Source organism: Dipteris shenzhenensis, chromosome 22 (assembly GCF_047967505.1).
Source record: "Dipteris shenzhenensis isolate YYH24624 ecotype China chromosome 22, Dip_SZ_1.0, whole genome shotgun sequence".
In the NCBI taxonomy this organism is placed as follows: Eukaryota; Viridiplantae; Streptophyta; class Polypodiopsida; order Gleicheniales; family Dipteridaceae; genus Dipteris; species Dipteris shenzhenensis.
This window is the reverse complement of record NC_141617.1, coordinates 36,669,500-36,688,469: the sequence shown is the minus strand read 5'-3', so window position 1 is coordinate 36,688,469 and position 18,970 is coordinate 36,669,500. Positions and strand designations below refer to the sequence as shown.

At 42.0% G+C, this 18,970-nt stretch overlaps 1 protein-coding gene across 2 annotated transcripts in view; it reads right to left on the bottom strand.

Moving 5' to 3' along the window:
- The window catches only part of LOC147888056 (DUF21 domain-containing protein At2g14520-like), a 104,044-nt gene that overhangs the window by 13,578 nt on the left and 71,496 nt on the right, over positions 1–18,970 (bottom strand). Inside the window, exons 9-13 of one of the 2 annotated variants that reach the window (XM_087393414.1) lie at positions 16,083–16,279; positions 15,395–15,690; positions 7,486–7,532; positions 7,068–7,368; positions 934–1,033 (exon numbers count right to left, since the gene is read on the bottom strand). In XM_087393414.1, the coding sequence (XP_087249540.1) occupies positions 1,007–1,033; positions 7,068–7,368; positions 7,486–7,532; positions 15,395–15,690; positions 16,083–16,279 (868 nt within the window). In that variant the 3' untranslated portion in view covers positions 934–1,006. The remainder of the gene's footprint in view (positions 1–933; positions 1,034–7,067; positions 7,369–7,485; positions 7,533–15,394; positions 15,691–16,082; positions 16,280–18,970) is intronic. The other variant, XM_087393415.1, reaches the window with a different exon arrangement.

The window sequence follows — 18,970 nt, the reverse complement described above, 5'->3', positions numbered from 1 at the left end:
TATCCAGGGGAGCTTGATTCAAGACAAGGACATCAAAAAAGAAACATACACAACCACGAACACTTGTCGTCTTGCTCAAAGGTGATTATTGTAAGAAGTCATGGATAGTCTCTCATCAACTTCTAAGACTTTTTGACTATGGAGGCTTCATTGGGTCCCTCACTTCCCTTAGATTTGAATGACTTAACATGCCCCCGGTCCTCTCTTGCACGCCCCTCTTCTGCTTCCCCTTCAAACGCCTCCTCCTACCTCCCTCCGTAATGCAATCGAACACATCAATGTAGCCTCGTAATTGGGGCCACAACTTTGACCAATGATCATCCTAGTGAACATGTGGTTGGATGTTGTTTATACCCTCCGCTCAATTTGGGAGTAAGAACAGGAGGGTTGTAGACAAAGGTTTGACATACACAACCTTTCTAAGCCTCCAAGGATTGAGGGATCTAATGGGCACATAGTCATAGCTCCGACCAATAAAGCATTTGGCTGGATATTGTTTACACCCTATGCCAAATCTTGCAATGGGACAAGAGGATTCCAACAAACTTGTGAGCATCAATCCCAAGTCTGCAAGACTTGGCTTTCCCAAGATTTCCACATTTTTGTGGATCAAGAAATCCGATGATTGTATAGTCACTCCCAAAAGGCTATTAGCATTGGCTCCAAGTTCACCTTGGACGCTAATCTAAAAACTTAAGACACAAATCACAAAGAGCTGGTCTTAACTACCCAATGTATAGGTTTTCAAACATTTAATAAGTAATTCCTTTTTTTTCTTGTTCTTGTTCTTTTTTCCTTTTTTCCCTTTTTTGGGTTTTGTTTTCTTTTGGGTGGCGGTGGGGGGCGAAGGGGGGAGCAAGACGAGGCTTATTTTTATACTTTATATCGACTCAATACAAGATTTCTTTTTAGAAGCAAGACTGGTCAACTTACCCCGGTGCAATTGATGTCTTTCTATTTGGGCTGCACTGAAATCAAGATTGTTCCTCAAATCTTCAAACATCATTTAGCTTCCATGTGAAATATGAAGTTCCTACAATCATTGCATACATAAATATACATTAAATACTAGTGCTATTTAGAAGGAAATAGCCTACACAAAGAATTAGAGAGGACAAAGCGAAGAGGTGGGGAGGAGGGTGCCCATTAGTTGTATTAAAACCACTACAAATTACTAAACATAACATTCATCATGTAGCTTCAGCTCATACACACGTACATACACAGGCATGCACGTTCGCACACACATAAACATGCATACATTGATGTGCGCACACGGATGCACGTTTTGTGCGCAGGTGTGTGCACATGCACACATACTCTTTTTTTTTTTTTTGGGGGGGGGGGGAGAAATCTATTTGTCATTATATTACAAAGAACAGTCCCAAAGAAAGGGACAACTAGTTACAAATATTAGAAGATGTCATTATACGACAAGAAGATAATCTATATCCCGCACATGTAGACAATCATAAAATGATTGTCGTAGAGATGCTCGAAAGAACTGATATTTAGCTAGAGGGGGATCACCAAAGACCCTATGATTGCAGTCCTTCCATCAGGTCCCAAGTGCCCTATGTGTGTGTGTTGGGGGGGGGCGGGGGCGCGCACTATGGGAGGCACTCTCAAAGTATCTGCAGGGTTCTTCTCTCTGATGGTGCTTGGACTTTTTCTTGAGCACAGCTTGCCGAAGCTTGTGTTCATCATTTTGTTGCTCAATTTGGTAAAGCAGATACCCCTTCACAGCAAGGCAGCAATTATTACAGCATGTCACTCCCATTGTCTCACCCAAACAGGCTTTGGATTTGGAAGCTCCTTTCACTGAAATAGAGTTAAGTGATGCTATCAAATCATGTGGCAAATGGAAATCTCCCGGCTGGGTTGGTCTCACAGTTGAATTCTTCTTAGCATATTGGGATCTCCTCAAATCTCCTTTGCTGCAGATGATAAATAGTGCTTGGCATCATCAGCACATGCCGGATTCTTGGAAGAAAGGGCTTGTAAAACTTTTGCCCAAGAAGCCAATGTGTGAATCTTTGGCTGATTGGAGACCTATAACTCTAATGCATGTTATTTACAAGATTGACAATATTGCAAATGCCTATATTGGGATTGAGTATGCCAAGTACACAGAACAGGATGTTCTCTTGTTGCAAGTAGATATTGCAACGCTTTTGACACCATCCAATGGGATTTTATTGCTCAGACCATGCGAGCTTTAGGCTTTGGTCAGAAATTGCAGCATATCATATTTTGGCTTTACAGTGACAGCAAAGCTGCATGCATCTTGTCTCGGGATACTTATGAAAATTGGACACTCCGTTGTTCGGTTAGCCACGGCTGTCCTCTTAGTGCTATTTTATATGCTATCGCCAAACATCCTATGCTTCAATACATAGACCATTTGGTGGCCACTTACATGTTATATGGCTTGGATATTCCTGGAAGTCGCCCTTTGGTTGCTCGGGCTTATGCATATGATTCCTTTTTTGTGCCACACAATACTGAAAGGGACCTTTTTTCGCTCATGTGGGCTCTTTCATTGTATGGCCTTGTTGCTTGCCTCCATGTCAATTTTCAGAAATCCCGTATGTTGCCTTTGCATCCTAAAGATTGGCACGCTCTGCTTTGGCTAGGAGAAATTGTCCCACCCAACCAGCTAGTACGTCATCTTAGTTATCCTCTGGGTTGGTCAATCTCTCATCGTCAACAGATTGATTGGGTTCTTGTTAAGCTAAAGAAAAAGCTAGAATATTGGAAGTTGGCGACTTGCCCTTTACATGTCTGCGTTAGAATTGTTCAATCTATTTTGGTGGCTTACATTCAATTTTATCTGCCATTGATCTTTTTTACCAAAGGAGATCTCACATATTTTATGTCTGCCATCATGGAAATCTTCTAGCGTTCAAAGCATGGCACGAAATGCTTGTGCCTACTCCCTGTACTGAGGTTATGTTCGCCAAAAATGCATGGTGGTTTGAATATTCTCAACATTCATGTGCACATTCAGGCTCATAAAGGAAAAATGATGTTATGGCTTCTACATGGTAAGCACCCTTGGGCTGCTATGATGCGCTATTTACTTCTTCATCTTACTACTACTGCTTTTAGTTATTGGCAGCCCTCATTTCTTTTGGGCAGTATTGAAGGCACAATCAAAGGTTGCCCTATTGTTTCTCAAATGTTTCTCAATTGGGAACATATTCTCTCACATCTGGCTTGGCATGGCCGGGACTCTTTACAAGGTAACTCTTTGAGAGCTGAGAGCATCCACTAGTCACGGGTCTATTCTCTGCCTTTAGCTTTGCAGGAGCCTAGACACTCGTATTTTCTTAACTCAAAAGGGATTTCCTCTGTGGCAAATGTCATTCAGGATGATGACACTCTTTTATCTTTCCCTTTGGCTACTTGGAAATATGGTTTAGGGATGCATTATCGTCCTGTATGGCAGGTCATTTCTTGGATGTTTCAATCTTTTCAGCCAGTACCGCCATTAGAACTTCAAGACACACTTCAGGATTGGACTCTTATTCCACTACACTCATCCATTTGTCGTTTGAAGCGGGCATCAAACAAGGCTAATCAAATTTGGCGTTTGCATCGTCCAATCAAACAGTGGAGAAAAAGATTGAGCACTCCAACGTCCCTTTACAACAACAGGCCTTTCTTTGGCGTGTTGTGCTGGGAGTTATTCCGTCTAGACACCTCTTATCATGCAGACATATTGCTCCAACTATTTGTCATAGATGTTCAGCTCCAAGGGAATCTCTCTCTCATATTTTTTGGCATTGCCTTGAGACACGGAGCTTCTTGACTTTTCTTCAGCAGAGATTGCGACTGAGATTTCCTCAGGCTTCCTTTGGCAAGTCTTTCAGGCTATTTGGGATCTATCCTCGACCACCGGAGTTTAAACTATTTTTTACTTGGGTTCGCTATTGGGCACTCTTGACTCTCTGGAAACATAGAAACCACAAAGTCTTTGGTGATCAGTTTTCTCTCCTTTTGTTTTTTTCCATCGTTCTTTGCAGCAATCACTTTTCGATTGTCTGCAAACACGATGCATAGATCATGATGTATATTGGTCTTACATGGAGATTTTCTCCTGATGTACATTTACAGCTTACCCACTTTTCTAGGTTAGCTCCCTCGTAATTTTTAGTACTCAAAGTTCTCACCCAACCAAAAAAAAAAAAGTGTGTGTGTGTGTGTGTGTGTGTGTGTCGTGAGTGAGTGCGATGGCACGCTCAGACCCTCCCTCGTCCGCCCCTGTACCTTCCCTGCAGCCTGCTACTACTGTTGCGCCTGCATCCGTACCCCATTTGTCAGCCCCTATACATCTTTCGTCTACACTTGCCCCTTCCTTTGCCCCTGCATAGGCCATACCTGCTGTACGGTTGTCCGTACAGGTTCCTTTACCCGTTCTTTTTTCTTCTTTTGTACTTGCTCCCATGTCCGTACAGCCAGATTTTGTACCAAATTCGTATTCCCCTCTTTCTTTGCAGCCTTTTGCTCTTCTCACGCCAGGTCTTGTACAGCCTTTTCCTGATGTCTCTTCCTCCCCTCTTCCTGCTACTCCGACAGATGGCTCTTTCATTTTCTCTGCTTCAGCCCCCCCTTCTGCCTCTGCTCCTCCTACACGTGTCTTCTTTCAACGGAAGCGTGGTGGTTTGCCTCCTTCCACCTTCGTTAAATCAGCAAAATTGGATATCGCGGATGGTCCTTCGTCTTCCCTTCAACTGGACCTTCTTCGCCAGATGTGTTTTGCTTCTGTCACAGATGTTCCTTCATCGGGTTCATAGCTTGTTTGTTCTTTGGACTCTGCCCTTCTAGTTTCTGGTCTTCGACAGGCTCAGCAGTTTGGGGTTTGTCTCTACTTTATGGGCAGGGTTTTATCTGCAGCTCAACTCCATCATTGGGCTGAAGTTGCACTAAGTGAGCATTGCCTTTCTGGGCAAAGGTTTTTATTATGCCCACTGCTCTTCGACTGATGTGGTGGAGCGACTTGTCAGTCGTGTTGGTATTCATGGGGCTGGTTTCTTTGCTTATGTAATGCCCTGGGATCCACTATTTGATCCGTCTGCCTCTCTTCTGACTCACTGTCCAGTCTGGACTACCCTCAAAGCGTTGCCTCTGCCTCTTCTTCAGCATCTTCCTACTCTTGCAGCTTTTTTGGGGAGGCCTCTACATGTTCCGAGACAGGAGTTTTTGCAGGCTACTCGGGATGTTTGCCTTTGTATTTTATGGGATATGATGCAGACCGTGCCCTCTACTCTAAATCTTGATTTGGGATTTGCTCATTCGATGCACATCAAAAGCTGCATTTTGCCTCTTTTCCTACAGCATGTTATCGGTGCCAGCAGGTTGGTCATTTTGCACGTGCTTGCCCTTCGGCTTTCGTGACCACTCCTCCTGCTCCTTCTTCAACAATAAAGTTTACTCTTCCTTCCCTCCGGTTATTGCTAAGGCTTTACTAGATAAGCCTTCTTTTACCGCTCCAAAGCATTACTGGAGGAAGATAGAAAAATCATAGGTTAATCTTTCTCTTGCTGAAGAAGTTCAAGATCCGACTCCCTACATGCTCTTTCTCAAGTTGATCCTCGAAGTGAAGCTGAAATGCCACGTCCTGCTTTATCAGATGCAGCTCTTTCGTCAGAGGATACAGATGTTGATCTAGCTCCTTTGCCTCTGATGCTTGTGCCAAAGTCTTCTTTTGTTCAAGATGTAGAAGTGCCTTTTTCACTGGAATCTTTTCATCCCATGTTACAACAGGTTTTTGACCCTGTGATTCAAAAATTTCGGGTGCCAGCCTATATCAAGAAGAATCACAAGGGCAAAAAACAGCTAGTTTTTATTGATGGTGTGGTTTCATCACTACATCAGTTTTTACAGAGCAATAATTTGAAGCTGGAGGATGCTGTGTTTGATCCTCCTCCAGCTTAATATGTAACTTTTTACTTGGCTGCCTCATGACTTTTGCTATGAGGCTTTACTTGTAAATTTTTTTCTTGTACTTATTTGGTGGGTTTTTACCTCTTTTTGAGGTTTCCCACACAGAAATATAAGATTTCACTATTAAAAAAAAAGAGAGTGTGTGTGTGTGTGTGTGAGAATCGCTTTTCGATTGCTTGCAAACTCACGCATAGATCATGATGTATATTTATCCTACACAGATTTTCTCTTGATATAATCTTTCAGCTTACCAGTTTTTCTAGGATAGCTATCTTGTAATATAAAGCACTCAAAAGTTTTCACCCCAAAAAATGTGTGTGTGTGTGTCCTACATGGAGATTTTCTCTTGATATAATCTTTCAACTTACCAGTTTTCTGGGATAGCTGTACTTACAAACTCGATTTCCAAATCTTACCTATGGAAAGTCTTTCTAGATCTTTGGGATACACCCACCTAGATAGGGTTTGATTTATTTTTTGTTTGGGTTCGCTATTGGGCACTTTGGACTCTATGGAAGGATCGAAATCATACAGTCTTTAGTGATCCTACTTTTTCACTTTTTTCTTTCTTTAGGCACTCTCTACAGCAATCCTTCTATGATTGTTTGCAGACCAAGTACATAGATCATGATGTATATCTATGCTATGTTGAGGTTTTCTCTTGATGTATTTTCCATCATCCTATTCTCGGATGGTGAATCTGTAATATAAAGCAACTCAATTTTTCACAACAACAAAAAAAACGTGTGTGTGTGTGTGTGTGTGTGTGTGAGAGAGAGAGAGAGAGAGAGATTTATTAACATCTACTATGAGACGAAGGAAAGAAAACTGAATAGAAAATGACACCCCCCCCCAATGGGGAAACTGAGGGTGTCTAGCACACCTCGTGGAAACTACTGGTGTGACAGATATCAGAATATCAGACAGGACTTGCAAGAATGAACCACCAAAACTTTCGTTAGCTACAGTTCTAAATTAAACATACTGCCTGTCCAATCCCAGGTGTGCTAAGGTCATCTGACAAAAGAGTGAACAAAACAGTATAGTAAAAGCTCAATGGCACACCTTAATCGAGATGTATATTTCTCAGACCTTGTTAAAATGGGAGAGCTGCCCACCTGATCCTTGCTGCTTTTTTCCTCTGGATTATGTGAAAATGAATTCAAAACAGTCCGCGGTGGTGATGAGGGAACTGACGTGTTGGGGGAGACATTGACTGTAGGTGTCGTCCTTGGTGCTTGTAAATGAGACGAAGGAGGTGAATCTGCCACAGGAGTAGGCTGAAATGATGCTACTGGCGAAGTTATTGTGGGGGTATGATGAAAGGACGAGAAAGGCGAGATTGTAGCTGTTGGCAGAGATGATGAAAGTGGTGACAAGGGTGATCTTCCTCCAGGGGGCAACATGTTCACCTTTATCCTGAAATTGATTGAAAGAAGGACAGAAAATATGTCACACAAGCCTATATCAAAGATTCACACACAAAGAAGCCCTAACAAAGGGTTGAAACTTCAAATAACAAGAGAAATAAATTACTTGTTATGGACTTCGATGTACTCATCTGTCTCATCCAATATTTCCTCCTGCAAATACCATTTACATATCAGTAATAAGCCTTCGACAATTAAGTCTACATCTTTTTCAACTGCTACAAGCTTCTCAAAATCTGTTCACTTGCACTTTTTATGCAAAGCAAGACAAACAGAAATGAGTAGAAATACTGAAGAGATGCAGAAAGTCAAGAAAATCAATTCTCAAGAAGGCAATTCAATCTGGACAGTAAGGCTGGGAATATAGTTACACATTCACCACTAACACGCACACTTAGCAGAATTAGGAAGAAACTGTCCCATGCATGCACACATCCATAACTGTGGATGCATGCAAGAGTCAATAGATCAGCATCAGTCAAAGAAGTTGGACTCCTCTAAAGTTGGGTGCCACCGACACTGGTACGCGATCATGCATGTATATGTTGCATTCCTTGCAGGCACTGGAAGCATATATCTATGTGATATCCAATAAAAGCGCATATATCTATCATGGTATGCATATACATATCTTGCAGGGTTGATCATTGAAGCCTAGAGCATGAAGCAACCAGAATTCTGATGTTAAAAACTGGGGCCCAGTTGCGTGCGTCATCACTAGCTTTATCAAGCTGTCAAACACTTTACCCAAGTGCCTTCCACGTCCTGTATTCAGGTTCTGAATGACTAGAATATGGACTTTCTTCCATGCTCACATAGAAATCGGAACTCTATCTCACTTCTACAGTTTCATGTCTTCCCCTTATAACTCATTAAGCTGGAATAGACCAACTGATAAGAAGGATGCAACAAACCATGACTACCTCTCTCTTCTTCAGGATCCGTAGAATGTAAACAGCTCTTTGGAGGCTACAATATCTCCTGTTTGCATAGAGGGAATCAGCAGTAGATAAGGAAAAAAGGATGAGCAGTGTACATCTTTGGAGAGTTTTTGGACAGACAACACAGGAATTGGTTAGAATATCATCTACCTTCTTGGAATTGCACTCTACCTTGTTAAAATTCCTGGTTTCAGCTTTATTCCCCCCAGTTTTGAACAAAGAGGGGTTGGGACCTCAGCTAGTTAAATAGTGCGAGGGGTATTTCACTGACCCAACAAAGACCCTCCTTGCAGCAATCCTTTTGCATAGGCAAGGCAGAAATGGCAAGGACTTCGTTGTCATGGTTTATCAGCGCAGAAGATGTAACAACGCAAGGTCATGAAGCCCTCACAAATCTTTGTATCTTTACCATCCAGAGGAAAACTGTCTCAACTGTATGTCGTAGTTTGGCATTTGCTAACAGGAGGTGTTAGATTACTGTCCTCACTGACCACATAGAACAGACTATGATGAAAGTGATAGGAGAGACCACACTAACTTCAATGCTATCATCTGTGGTACGCTCTCCGTAGCCACCAGATGCACAAAGTGTCCCCCCTAGCCCAGTGACTACTTTCCAAATATGTGCTAGCCAACTTAGGACGCTTAGCACTCTCAGGACAGTTGGCACCAATTGTGCTAACTGTCCTAACTAGGCACTATCAACCCTTTAGACTATTCAAGCCCACAATTAGGCAACCGTCATTACCTACTATTATTGATGTAACATTTCCTCCCCCTTAAGAAGAATTGCATCCTCGGCAACAATATTGGGGAATAGCTTTTTTAAGTTTGCTAACAGGTAGCATTCTCTTTTGAACTATTCTTGGCATGTAAACCTTGCTTTAACATCAAGAATTCTTTTTGTCTCATGTGAAGGTTCAATCAAGTCTACGAGAAGCTCCCTGCTACCAGACTCTCATCTTCAAGTAGTCATTTGTTCAAACGACTAATATGAGATACTGGCTGCACTCTACATCCTTCTGGTGAGGATAGCTTGTAAGCAAGCTCACCAATCCTCTTAAGTATTATTGTAAACGGGTCACAATACCTCGGAGACAAACTTGGGACATTCATTAGTCTTTAGGATTTAGAAGACTCCGGATAGTTTCAACTAAACTTTCTCAGCTTCCTCAAATTCCACTTTCCTTCTACGTAGATTCAAATAACTAGCTTGACTTGAGCTTTCTTAATACTTTCCCAAAGCACGTCTCAACATTTAATGCATGGTCTTGGAGAAAGCCTTTGGTTGTTTATCTAATGCATGTCTTGGAGAAAGTCTTGGTGGACTCTAGGTTGATTAAAAGATTGTCTTTATTTCTTTCTAGGTCTCCAAGGAGACCCCTCTCTGATTGTGCGTCTTTTGAATACTTTCCCAAGGAATATTCCCCTTCCAAGGAGAGAGCTAACTTGTCTTGTTATCTCTCTTGATGTTCTATGGTTTGTTAAGCTGTTGATGCAATACATTGGGTCACGTTTGCAAAAATCTCAGCAAAATTTGGGGTTTTCATCGATTTGCCCTATTTTTGGCATATTTGCCCTCATTAAACTTGGGGCTTTTGCCAGATTTGCTGTTTTTGCAGTGAACATTGCCTGACACAGTCACATTTGGGTCAAATTTGCATTTGCCCTTTGATCTGGGCTGAAAATTTGCAGAAACATTTACTTGCACACATTTGCTGTCATTTTTGGACAGCCAGCTCTTTGCAGTGATAGCCTTGAGGCTTGTGTGTTAACAGGTCTCTTCTTTTAAGGGTATCCCATTTACAATGGTTGGCAACAATCATGATCTATTTGGCATTCTTCATGAAAATGATAAGTTGGATGGCACCAACTATCCGATGTGGTCTTATCTCATGAAACATATTCTTGTTGCAAGGCATTTTTGGATATTGTTTTTGGGATTGATCCGAGGCCAGCCAATGCTACAGTGGCTGCCCCTACTGCTGGTCCCTCTGCAGAGGGTACTCCTCCTCATGCCTTATCCTCTAGCACCCCTGCTGCTGTCCTCCAACTCAGGAACAATCAAGATGGGATGCAAGAGATGCAAATGCACATTCCTCTATTGCTTTATCATGCAAGAGAATCATTATTCCACACATCCGGTCTTGCAGGACAGCAAAGGATGCTTGGGACAAATTAGCTTCTCTTTATCATATTCGCAATGAGGCACGTGTTGCATATTTAAGAAGGCAATTGCAAGAAGTTAGTACGAATGAAGGTGACTCTATGGATGCATACTTGACAAAGGTCACGGACCTCATGGAACAACTTGCCAACATTGATGAGGTGGTGCCAAATTCTCAGCTTGTCAGTACCACATTGAATGGACTGCCAGATACATACCAAGGGTTTGCTACAACCCTTCGATTAGTAGCCATGGGTAATCCAGACCACTACTCTTTTGATCAGCTAGTCACTTTGCTTTTGCAAGAAGAGAAAAGTCGTGCTAATAGACAAGCTATTATTCCTGATCATGCATTTGCTTCATAGCAGACAGGAAGAGGCAAGGCTTCCAAGCCTATGGGCAAGCCTAAATATGGGCCGAACAGTGGTAATTCCTTCAATGCATCTAAAAATACAGCAAATAAGTCAAAGAAGAAAAGATGCAACTATTGTCGCAAGCCTGGGCATGAAATTTCAGAATGCAGGAAGCACATTGCTTCGGAGAAAAAGAAAGTAGGATTGATAGTTAATGCCTCGCATGCAATTGAATCCCATGAGCCAGCAAATGCCTCACATGCACATGCTCTCCATGATGATTGGGCATGGGCTGTCCATTGCTCCTTTGATCCCTCCCAAGTTAATGCCTAGTATATGATCTTCGTGATGACAATGCCATAGTTCTCACTGGCACTTTGAAAAAGGGGCTTTATCACCTTGATGATCACTCAGCTGCACTCTCTATTGAAGCATTTGCTATTTCAGATTCACAGCTTGCTAAAACTCATCTTTGGCATGAGAGAATGGATCATCTCAATTATAGAGCTCTTGCCAAGTTACATTCACAGGACATGGCAAATGATGTACCTCAAATTCACACAGTTTCCAAACATGTGTGTGAGGGTTGTCTTTTGGGTAAGATGCATCGGTTTCCTTTTCAAAAGAATTGTCCAAAACTCTCACAAAGGAAATTGCAGCTAGTGCACAGTGATGTCTGTGGCCCAATGAGGACAAATGCCATTGGGGGGTACAAATATTTCATGACTCTCATTGATGACTTCACAAGATATTGCTGGGTATATGCTTTAAAAGCCAAATCTTAAGTGTTCTCATGCTTTCAGAGGTGGCTGAATATGGTTGAGAATGAATTAGGATGCAAGCTTGTCACCCTCAACACAGATAGGGAGGGAGAGTATATGTCAAAAGAGTTTGATGCATTTTTGTCTTCACGGGGCATTGTTCACTCATGCACTACTCCTTACACTCCTCAGCATAATCCTGTTCCTGAAAGGAAGAACACGTCCACTATGGAGATGGCCAGATGCATGCTTAAGGCCAAGTCCTTGCCTAATAAATTTTGGCTTGATGCAGTGATGTGTGCCAACTATGTGCTGAATAGATCACCTACAAGGGCATTGAAGACTATTACACCTTATGAAGCATGGAAAGGCAGGAAGCCTTCACTTTCACACATGAGAGTTTTTCGGTCTCTCGCATATGTTCATGTACCATCTCAGCTGAGACATAAGCTTGATGACAAGGCAATCAAATGCATATTTATTGGTTACAGCCAGAAGAGCAGAGGGTATAGGTTATACCAACCAAATACTGGGAAGATTATTGTCAATAGAGATGTAATCTTTGCTGAACATTCGGCTTCTCCTCTTGTGGACTGCAAAGCTAAGCCAGAAGTTGACATGCTTGATGCCTTTGACTCTTGGTTACGTCTGCCTTCCTCAGAGGGGGGCTTTGATGAGCAACATGAGCCTCCTGCAAGCCCTCCAACAAGCAATGATCAGCTAGTACCCCATGCTGATTTGCAGGTTTCTCTTCCAGTACAAAATGATCCCACTATTCATGATGCAGTGATTGAAGAAAGAGCTGTCAATAGACAGCAAAGGCAAGTTCCCAGATGGCTTCTTGATACATTGAGGGACAACAAACAAGATCAACCTTTTGCTGCCCGGACAAGATCAGGGAATAGACAGATGCATGGTCACTTTCTTGAGTTTGCACTCTTTGCTACAACTTGCAATGAAGAGCCTTTGTGCCATAAAGATGTTTTTGACAGCAAAGAGTGGATGAATGCAATGAGAGCTGAGTTACAATCCATTGCCAAAAATGACACATGGGAATTAGTAGATCTCCCTCCCGGCAAGCATGCCATTGGTACCCGGTGGGTCTACAATTTAAAAAGGAAACCTAATGGCAGCATAGATTGACATAAAGCCCGTCTTGTTGCAAAGGGGTATGCCCAACAACAAGGCATTGACTTTGAGGAGACCTTTGCTCCTACATCTAGGATTACTACTATTAGATGTGTCATCGCCATTGCAGCCCATCACCATTGGCAAGTGCACCAGCTTGACATCAAGACTGCTTTTCTTCATGGGGATCTGCAAGAAGAAGTTTATGTGACACAACCTCCTAGCTTTGAGGTTGTTAATTCTGAAAACAAGGTATGCCGGCTTAGAAAAGCCCTTTATGGTTTGAAGCAGGCACCCAGGGCATGGTATGCAAAAATTCATGCACACTTACTATCCCTTGGTTTTCAGAATAGCCCCACAGAGCCCACTCTTTATGTCTGTGCGAGTGGATTTGATTTTTTAGTGCTGGTTTTATATGTGGATGATATGCTAATCATGGGCCCAGATACTCAACATATTGCAGCTTTCAAGGCTGATTTGCATCAGGCTTTTGAAATGTCAGACAAGCGACAACTACACTATTATTTGGGCATTCAGTTTGCTCATGTTGAGGGGGGTATCATGATGACACAGTCCAAGTATATTGGACAGCTCCTTAATCGTTTTCAGTTTGAGGATTGCAAGCCAATCTCTACACCAGTGGACCCTAGCTTCAAATTTTCAGCTCATGATGGGAGCCCACCATGTGATATCACTCTTTATCAGCAAGCTGTTGGATGTCTCATTTACTTATGTCACACCAGACCTGACTTACAGTATGCAGTATCTCAGCTCAGCAGCTTCATGCACATGCCCAGTTCACAACATTGGCAGGCAGTGAAGAGAGTCTTCAGATATCTCAGAGGCTAGTAGCCACCTAATAGTGAACGAATTAACTCACCATGGGGCCTTTGGAGTGCTTGCCATCATAGCCCCATTATCAATCAGACTTAGGGGCTGTCGCATGTAAAGGGCTGCATCATTGTGACAGCTCTCCCCGTTGTTTACTCAAGATATAATTGCCCCTTCTCTTGTGACTATTTTTTTGGATCCCTTTTTTGATGAAGCCATGATGAAAAAGACCCTCTGATTTCGTAGATCGCAAGGTCATCTCTTTTGTTGAAGGATAGATTTCCAATCAGTCCCCAATACTGCTCTTGGCTCTTATCTTTGTTTCAGCTACTGATGCAGCCCTATTATGCAGATCTGACCAACTCGTATGGCAAGTATGTAGGGGCGATGAGCAAAAGAGCAAGTACAAGAGTCCAAGGAGATGGACTGTTACGTCAACTAGATTAGATAAAATGAAAAGTACATAGTACTTGAAGGTAGACCCTAGGACTAAGTGTCCTACGTGTCACATAGGACTAAATGTCCTATGTGGCATAAAAGGCACTAAAACACTAAGTGCCTATAACTATGCCTACAAAGCACATACCAAGGCCCATAGGGCATCACTAGAACTGGGAGAAGATGGCCTACAAACCCCCCTCCATGGTATGGGCTGAAGTATTCTGGAAATGTCACAGAATACCTGGTATTTTCTAGTCATGGTGGCACATGTTCATCCAAAAGGATATAGCCACCTATGAATGTACAAGGTATGTCAGATCATGTAACAAAGGGAACCCTGTCGGAAGACTTCGAACTTTGGATGAGGAAGTGCCTTTGTAAACATATCTGCTATGTTGTCCTCTGTGGGAAGGTAGGACAACTCTCTGTCTCCTACTGACAACCGCTCTCGAACATAATGATAGTGAACTTCAATGTGCTTGGTACGTGCATGAAACATTGGATTACGTGCAATGGCCAAAGCACTCTAGCTGTTAGTGTAGACCATAGTGGAGGATGTTTGGTAAATACCAAGATCTGTAAGTAACTGTCGAAGCCAGACACTCTCTACTGTAGCAGTGAAGGCTGCCCTGTACTCAGCCTCACAGCTAGATGTAGCAGCTGTTGGTTGCTTCTCGCTGAGCCAAGAGATACATGAAGTGCCAAGCAAAAAACAATTGCTGGTATGTGACACTTTGGTGTCAGAACAACCTGCCCAGTCACAATCCGTGTAAGCATGCATGGTAAGTGAACCCTAATCACCATAGAAGAGGGCTAAATCCTGAGGCATGAAACTCTCTTCTAGCCTCGGCATATTTCCCTCTTATTTCTCATTATTTTTGGCAGAATGTTTTCTGTTCCCTTATGACTTCTACGAGAAGGTAACATAACCACCTATGACCCTTTTATTTTGTCCTTAGACGCACTACTATTTTGGCCTTACACCCCCATTAGTTTACATTATGTTCCCTTTCTAAGAGAAGCTGATAGACCACCTTCACTCATATTTTGTCCTTACACACCTTTCTTTTAAAAGAAATCTACTCTGCACTTCCAACCTAAATAATTCTAACACACAACTACTGAAGATGCATTGTGACAAATGACATTTAAAAATACCATTTCCTGCATCAATCTCTCCATTTTGCCTCAGGAGTCATAAAATGTTGACATGCAAGCCATTGTGATCCATATAATTAACGAAGATTGTAAAAAAGACAAAGAAAAGTGCAAAGGAAACATCAGAGGATGGAGCATATATGCACATTCCTTAAATAAAAACATGTATACACCATGCAAAATTGCTCTCAATTTCTCATAGCTAACAGGTGGACGATGCCATACAAATTTATACCTGTAAGAGTTCCTCTATGACATCTTCCATTGTGATAATCCCCACAACCTCCTCATCTTGAGGAAATCTTGGAAGAGATTCTTGACCTATGTCCAGAATATCACCTTGACCTGTGCGCTCCCATTTTCTACCTCCTCTTTGACTCATATTTTCTGGTGTCCCATCATTATCTTTTCTTGAAATAGAAAGACCTGACCCACTCAGAGGATTCCGTTTCACCAATATTAAATTTCCAGGTTCAGCCAAATTCTGTTCTTCAGGGATGTCCAATGCTACAGTCATGGACGTGCCTGCTCCTGCATGCATAATTTGATCAAAACAACTCTCTACAAAGGTTTATAAATAAAATAAATGTTTGCAATTGATTTACTGAAAAAAAAGGAGTATCCTAACACAATCAATCCACCACAAGCCATGGACAGAGTTCTTTGGAAAACAAGTGAATTTACAGTAAAAAATGTGAATTTCACATTGATAGCTCAAAATTGTAGATCATCACAGATCCCAAACAAGCTTAGAATCAAGCTTAGAATCAACCATGTTCATGTTTGACCTCAAGTTGCACTCTCAAGCATACCAGGGCTTGATTAAGAGAGATCCCAAGGGCATAATCCAAAAGTAAACCCAAAAATCCAAGCAAGCTTGAACAAGATTTCTTTCCAGAAAGCCATTGAAAACTCCAGCACACCTTGCATAACTTTAGCCTCAGAAGTTCTCCTCTTTTGTCTTGAGCTACTCAATCTTCTGTCTACCTGGTTCTTCAGTTCTTTGCTCCTGTTAATAGCATCCACCTTGTCTTTACTATATTTTACAACTGCTGCCATGTGGCTGTGTCCTTTCTGAAACTCGTTTAAGATATCATACAGTGGCATGTTTTCTTCAACCCTTCATGCAGCAGAAACATTTCAAAAGTGATGATTAAGAAATCGCATATAGCACTATCCTAAAACAGTTAAACAACAATAGCAAAGATGGAGAGAGCTTGCTTCCAGAACTCATGCCAAACATTTCAATCTTACATGCCATTGTTAGGTGGAACAACATCATCACAAGAGACACTCCCAAGAAAAAATTGAGCTTCGAAACAAAGCAATCCATGGTCTGTCTTTGCAATTCAACATTACCATTGAGAGCAACGCAAAACATGCAAAAACTCAGCAAAAATTTCACAAGCACAGCACATACACTACACGTGGCTAGGAATGCCATGACATGCGCAATGATAAACATGTATATAGAAATATAATCTGACAATAGGACAAATTTGGGAGCATGTGACGAGCAGCATGAATGCCTACATGTATAAAAAATGGCATTAAATATTTCAAATTCCGGTTGCATATAAACTATCATGGCTGGTCTTTGAGTGCGACTTAGATGATCTTCCCAAACAAATAGCCTTCATACTATCCTAGTGATGATTTCTCAGATTATCCAACTTAGTAACCATGATACTCCTTATCACAACTCAATATGGTAAATTTCTGCTACCTTTGGTTCGGATCACCCACCAAGGTCACTTTCAATTTCAGTACTAGAAAATGGAAATCCAATCCTTGGGACCCCTAAGGCTACTACCTTGCCACTGCAACTAATTGTACCCAAATGTATAGCTACCAAATGTGCATTTCGCTTGACAGTAATATACCTTTTAGAGACCACCCATTGATATCTCAGTATGCCAACATGTAATATGCACTAGCATTGATACCCCTTGCCAAATTTGTCCTCAAAACTCCCACTTCTTCCACATATGAGCACACAACGATTGTACTCCTTCATCCTTTACAATCTATCTATCCACTTCCCATCCCGATGACATTGCATCACCATTCTGTGTGATAGTGGTGCTTCCAAGGAGAAATACCTTCTTGCCACACATTTGTATTTCGGTCATACATAATACAAGATCACTTTTTTTTTTTTTAAAGGGGGTATGACATACTTGACAATAATTGCAAAACAACCTTCACAAGGGCAGACGGTAGCTTGTGGCTAAGAAATGGTACTCACTGATCTATGAGGACTTAATCACTAAGGGAGAGCTGTTTTTGTCATTGTTAAGCTTACAAGGGTTCTCTTTGTTAATCGTCAATTCACACATCTCACACTCCAAATCTTCATTAGTCCTTTTTTGTCCACATTTGCTAGAGAACCGATGTATGCACATATTAGGGGTGATGTCACTATGCTTGAACTTTCCAAACTGACATTTTCTCTGGAAAAATGGGGTGACTGGTGAATCTTCCGCTTTTCTCTCCAATAATGTCCTTTTGGCTATCGGATGTTAAAATTGCTTTAAGTTTCATGACTTCTCTAAATTGCAAGCAACTCAGTTATCCACCTTGCCCCCTCCCTCCTCGACCCCCCCCCGCCCCCCCCTCCTTGCATTTTGTACACTTGTACAATTGTCTTTACGACTGCTCCATTCATCCTATCCTCTCCAACCCTCTCCGCCTCACCTTTTTCCTCCCCTTCCTCCCTTTCCACTCCGTCTCCACACTTCACTCTCCCTCACCCTCTCCTACCTCTAGATTTTTAGTTCCCTTTCAAGGTCTTGCAGCCAGCAGATTGTCCACTTACAAGCTTCAAGTTGGCCCTCCATTCCAAATTGGCAAATGGCTTCTCATTCAGCCAATCTTTCTTCCAGCTCACTGGCTGTAAGAACATGACTCTTTAAAAGAAAACAAGAATGGAGGCCTGCTAGACTGCAGTGCCCTCCACATACAGGTAGGAATTGATGCACACATGTGGATTGCTGCAAACTGAAATGACAACATTCGCTAGGATGAAAGCATACAACTGAAAATGCAGCGACTGAACTGCAAATGCACAATGAACTCCAAATAAAGAAAACCAACTAAGGAGGTGGTGAGGTGAGAAGGGAGAACCTTCTTGAGAAGGTTCGCACTGGCTTCTCATGGAAGTCAAAGCTTCAGCACACTAAGACAGTGTAGCCAACCAAAATGCACTAAACGCATGCACTAGATGCAATGTTTGCATCTAATTGGCTGTTCAAGAAAAAGTTTATTAACTTCTATGAAGGATATGAGACTGAAAAAATGAGCACCCATACAGTGAATGTATGTGTGACACATGGCAAGGCCACACGAGACCGACCAATAGAATGGTGTCATGTGGCAACCATCCCGTTCATCCATGATGGATGTATGTGGGGGCTTGAAACATCATGTGGCCCCTTAAAAATCTCTAACCCTGACAAAATGCCATACTCTAGAACCTAAGGTCTATCTACGAACCCAAAGAAAGAAACAACTTCTTGCAAGAAGTCATGTGCTTAAAAGCACCAGTGTCGAAATACCAAGCGTTGAATGCACCAGAAACTGCCATACATGAATCAAGAATAGAAGGATTGTGCTGGCATGTAATGATAAAGGCCCAATCATGATGAGCAACATTGGCTGATTCATCCTTGTCATGAACAGATGAAGCATCAATAACTGCAAGGCTAGACTGTTTCTTCTTCTTATCTAATTCTATACAATTTCGGCATTCATTCCTGTTGGCATCCGAAGTGCTACCATAATTGTGCTTGGGTTTCCTACAAGGCTTTAT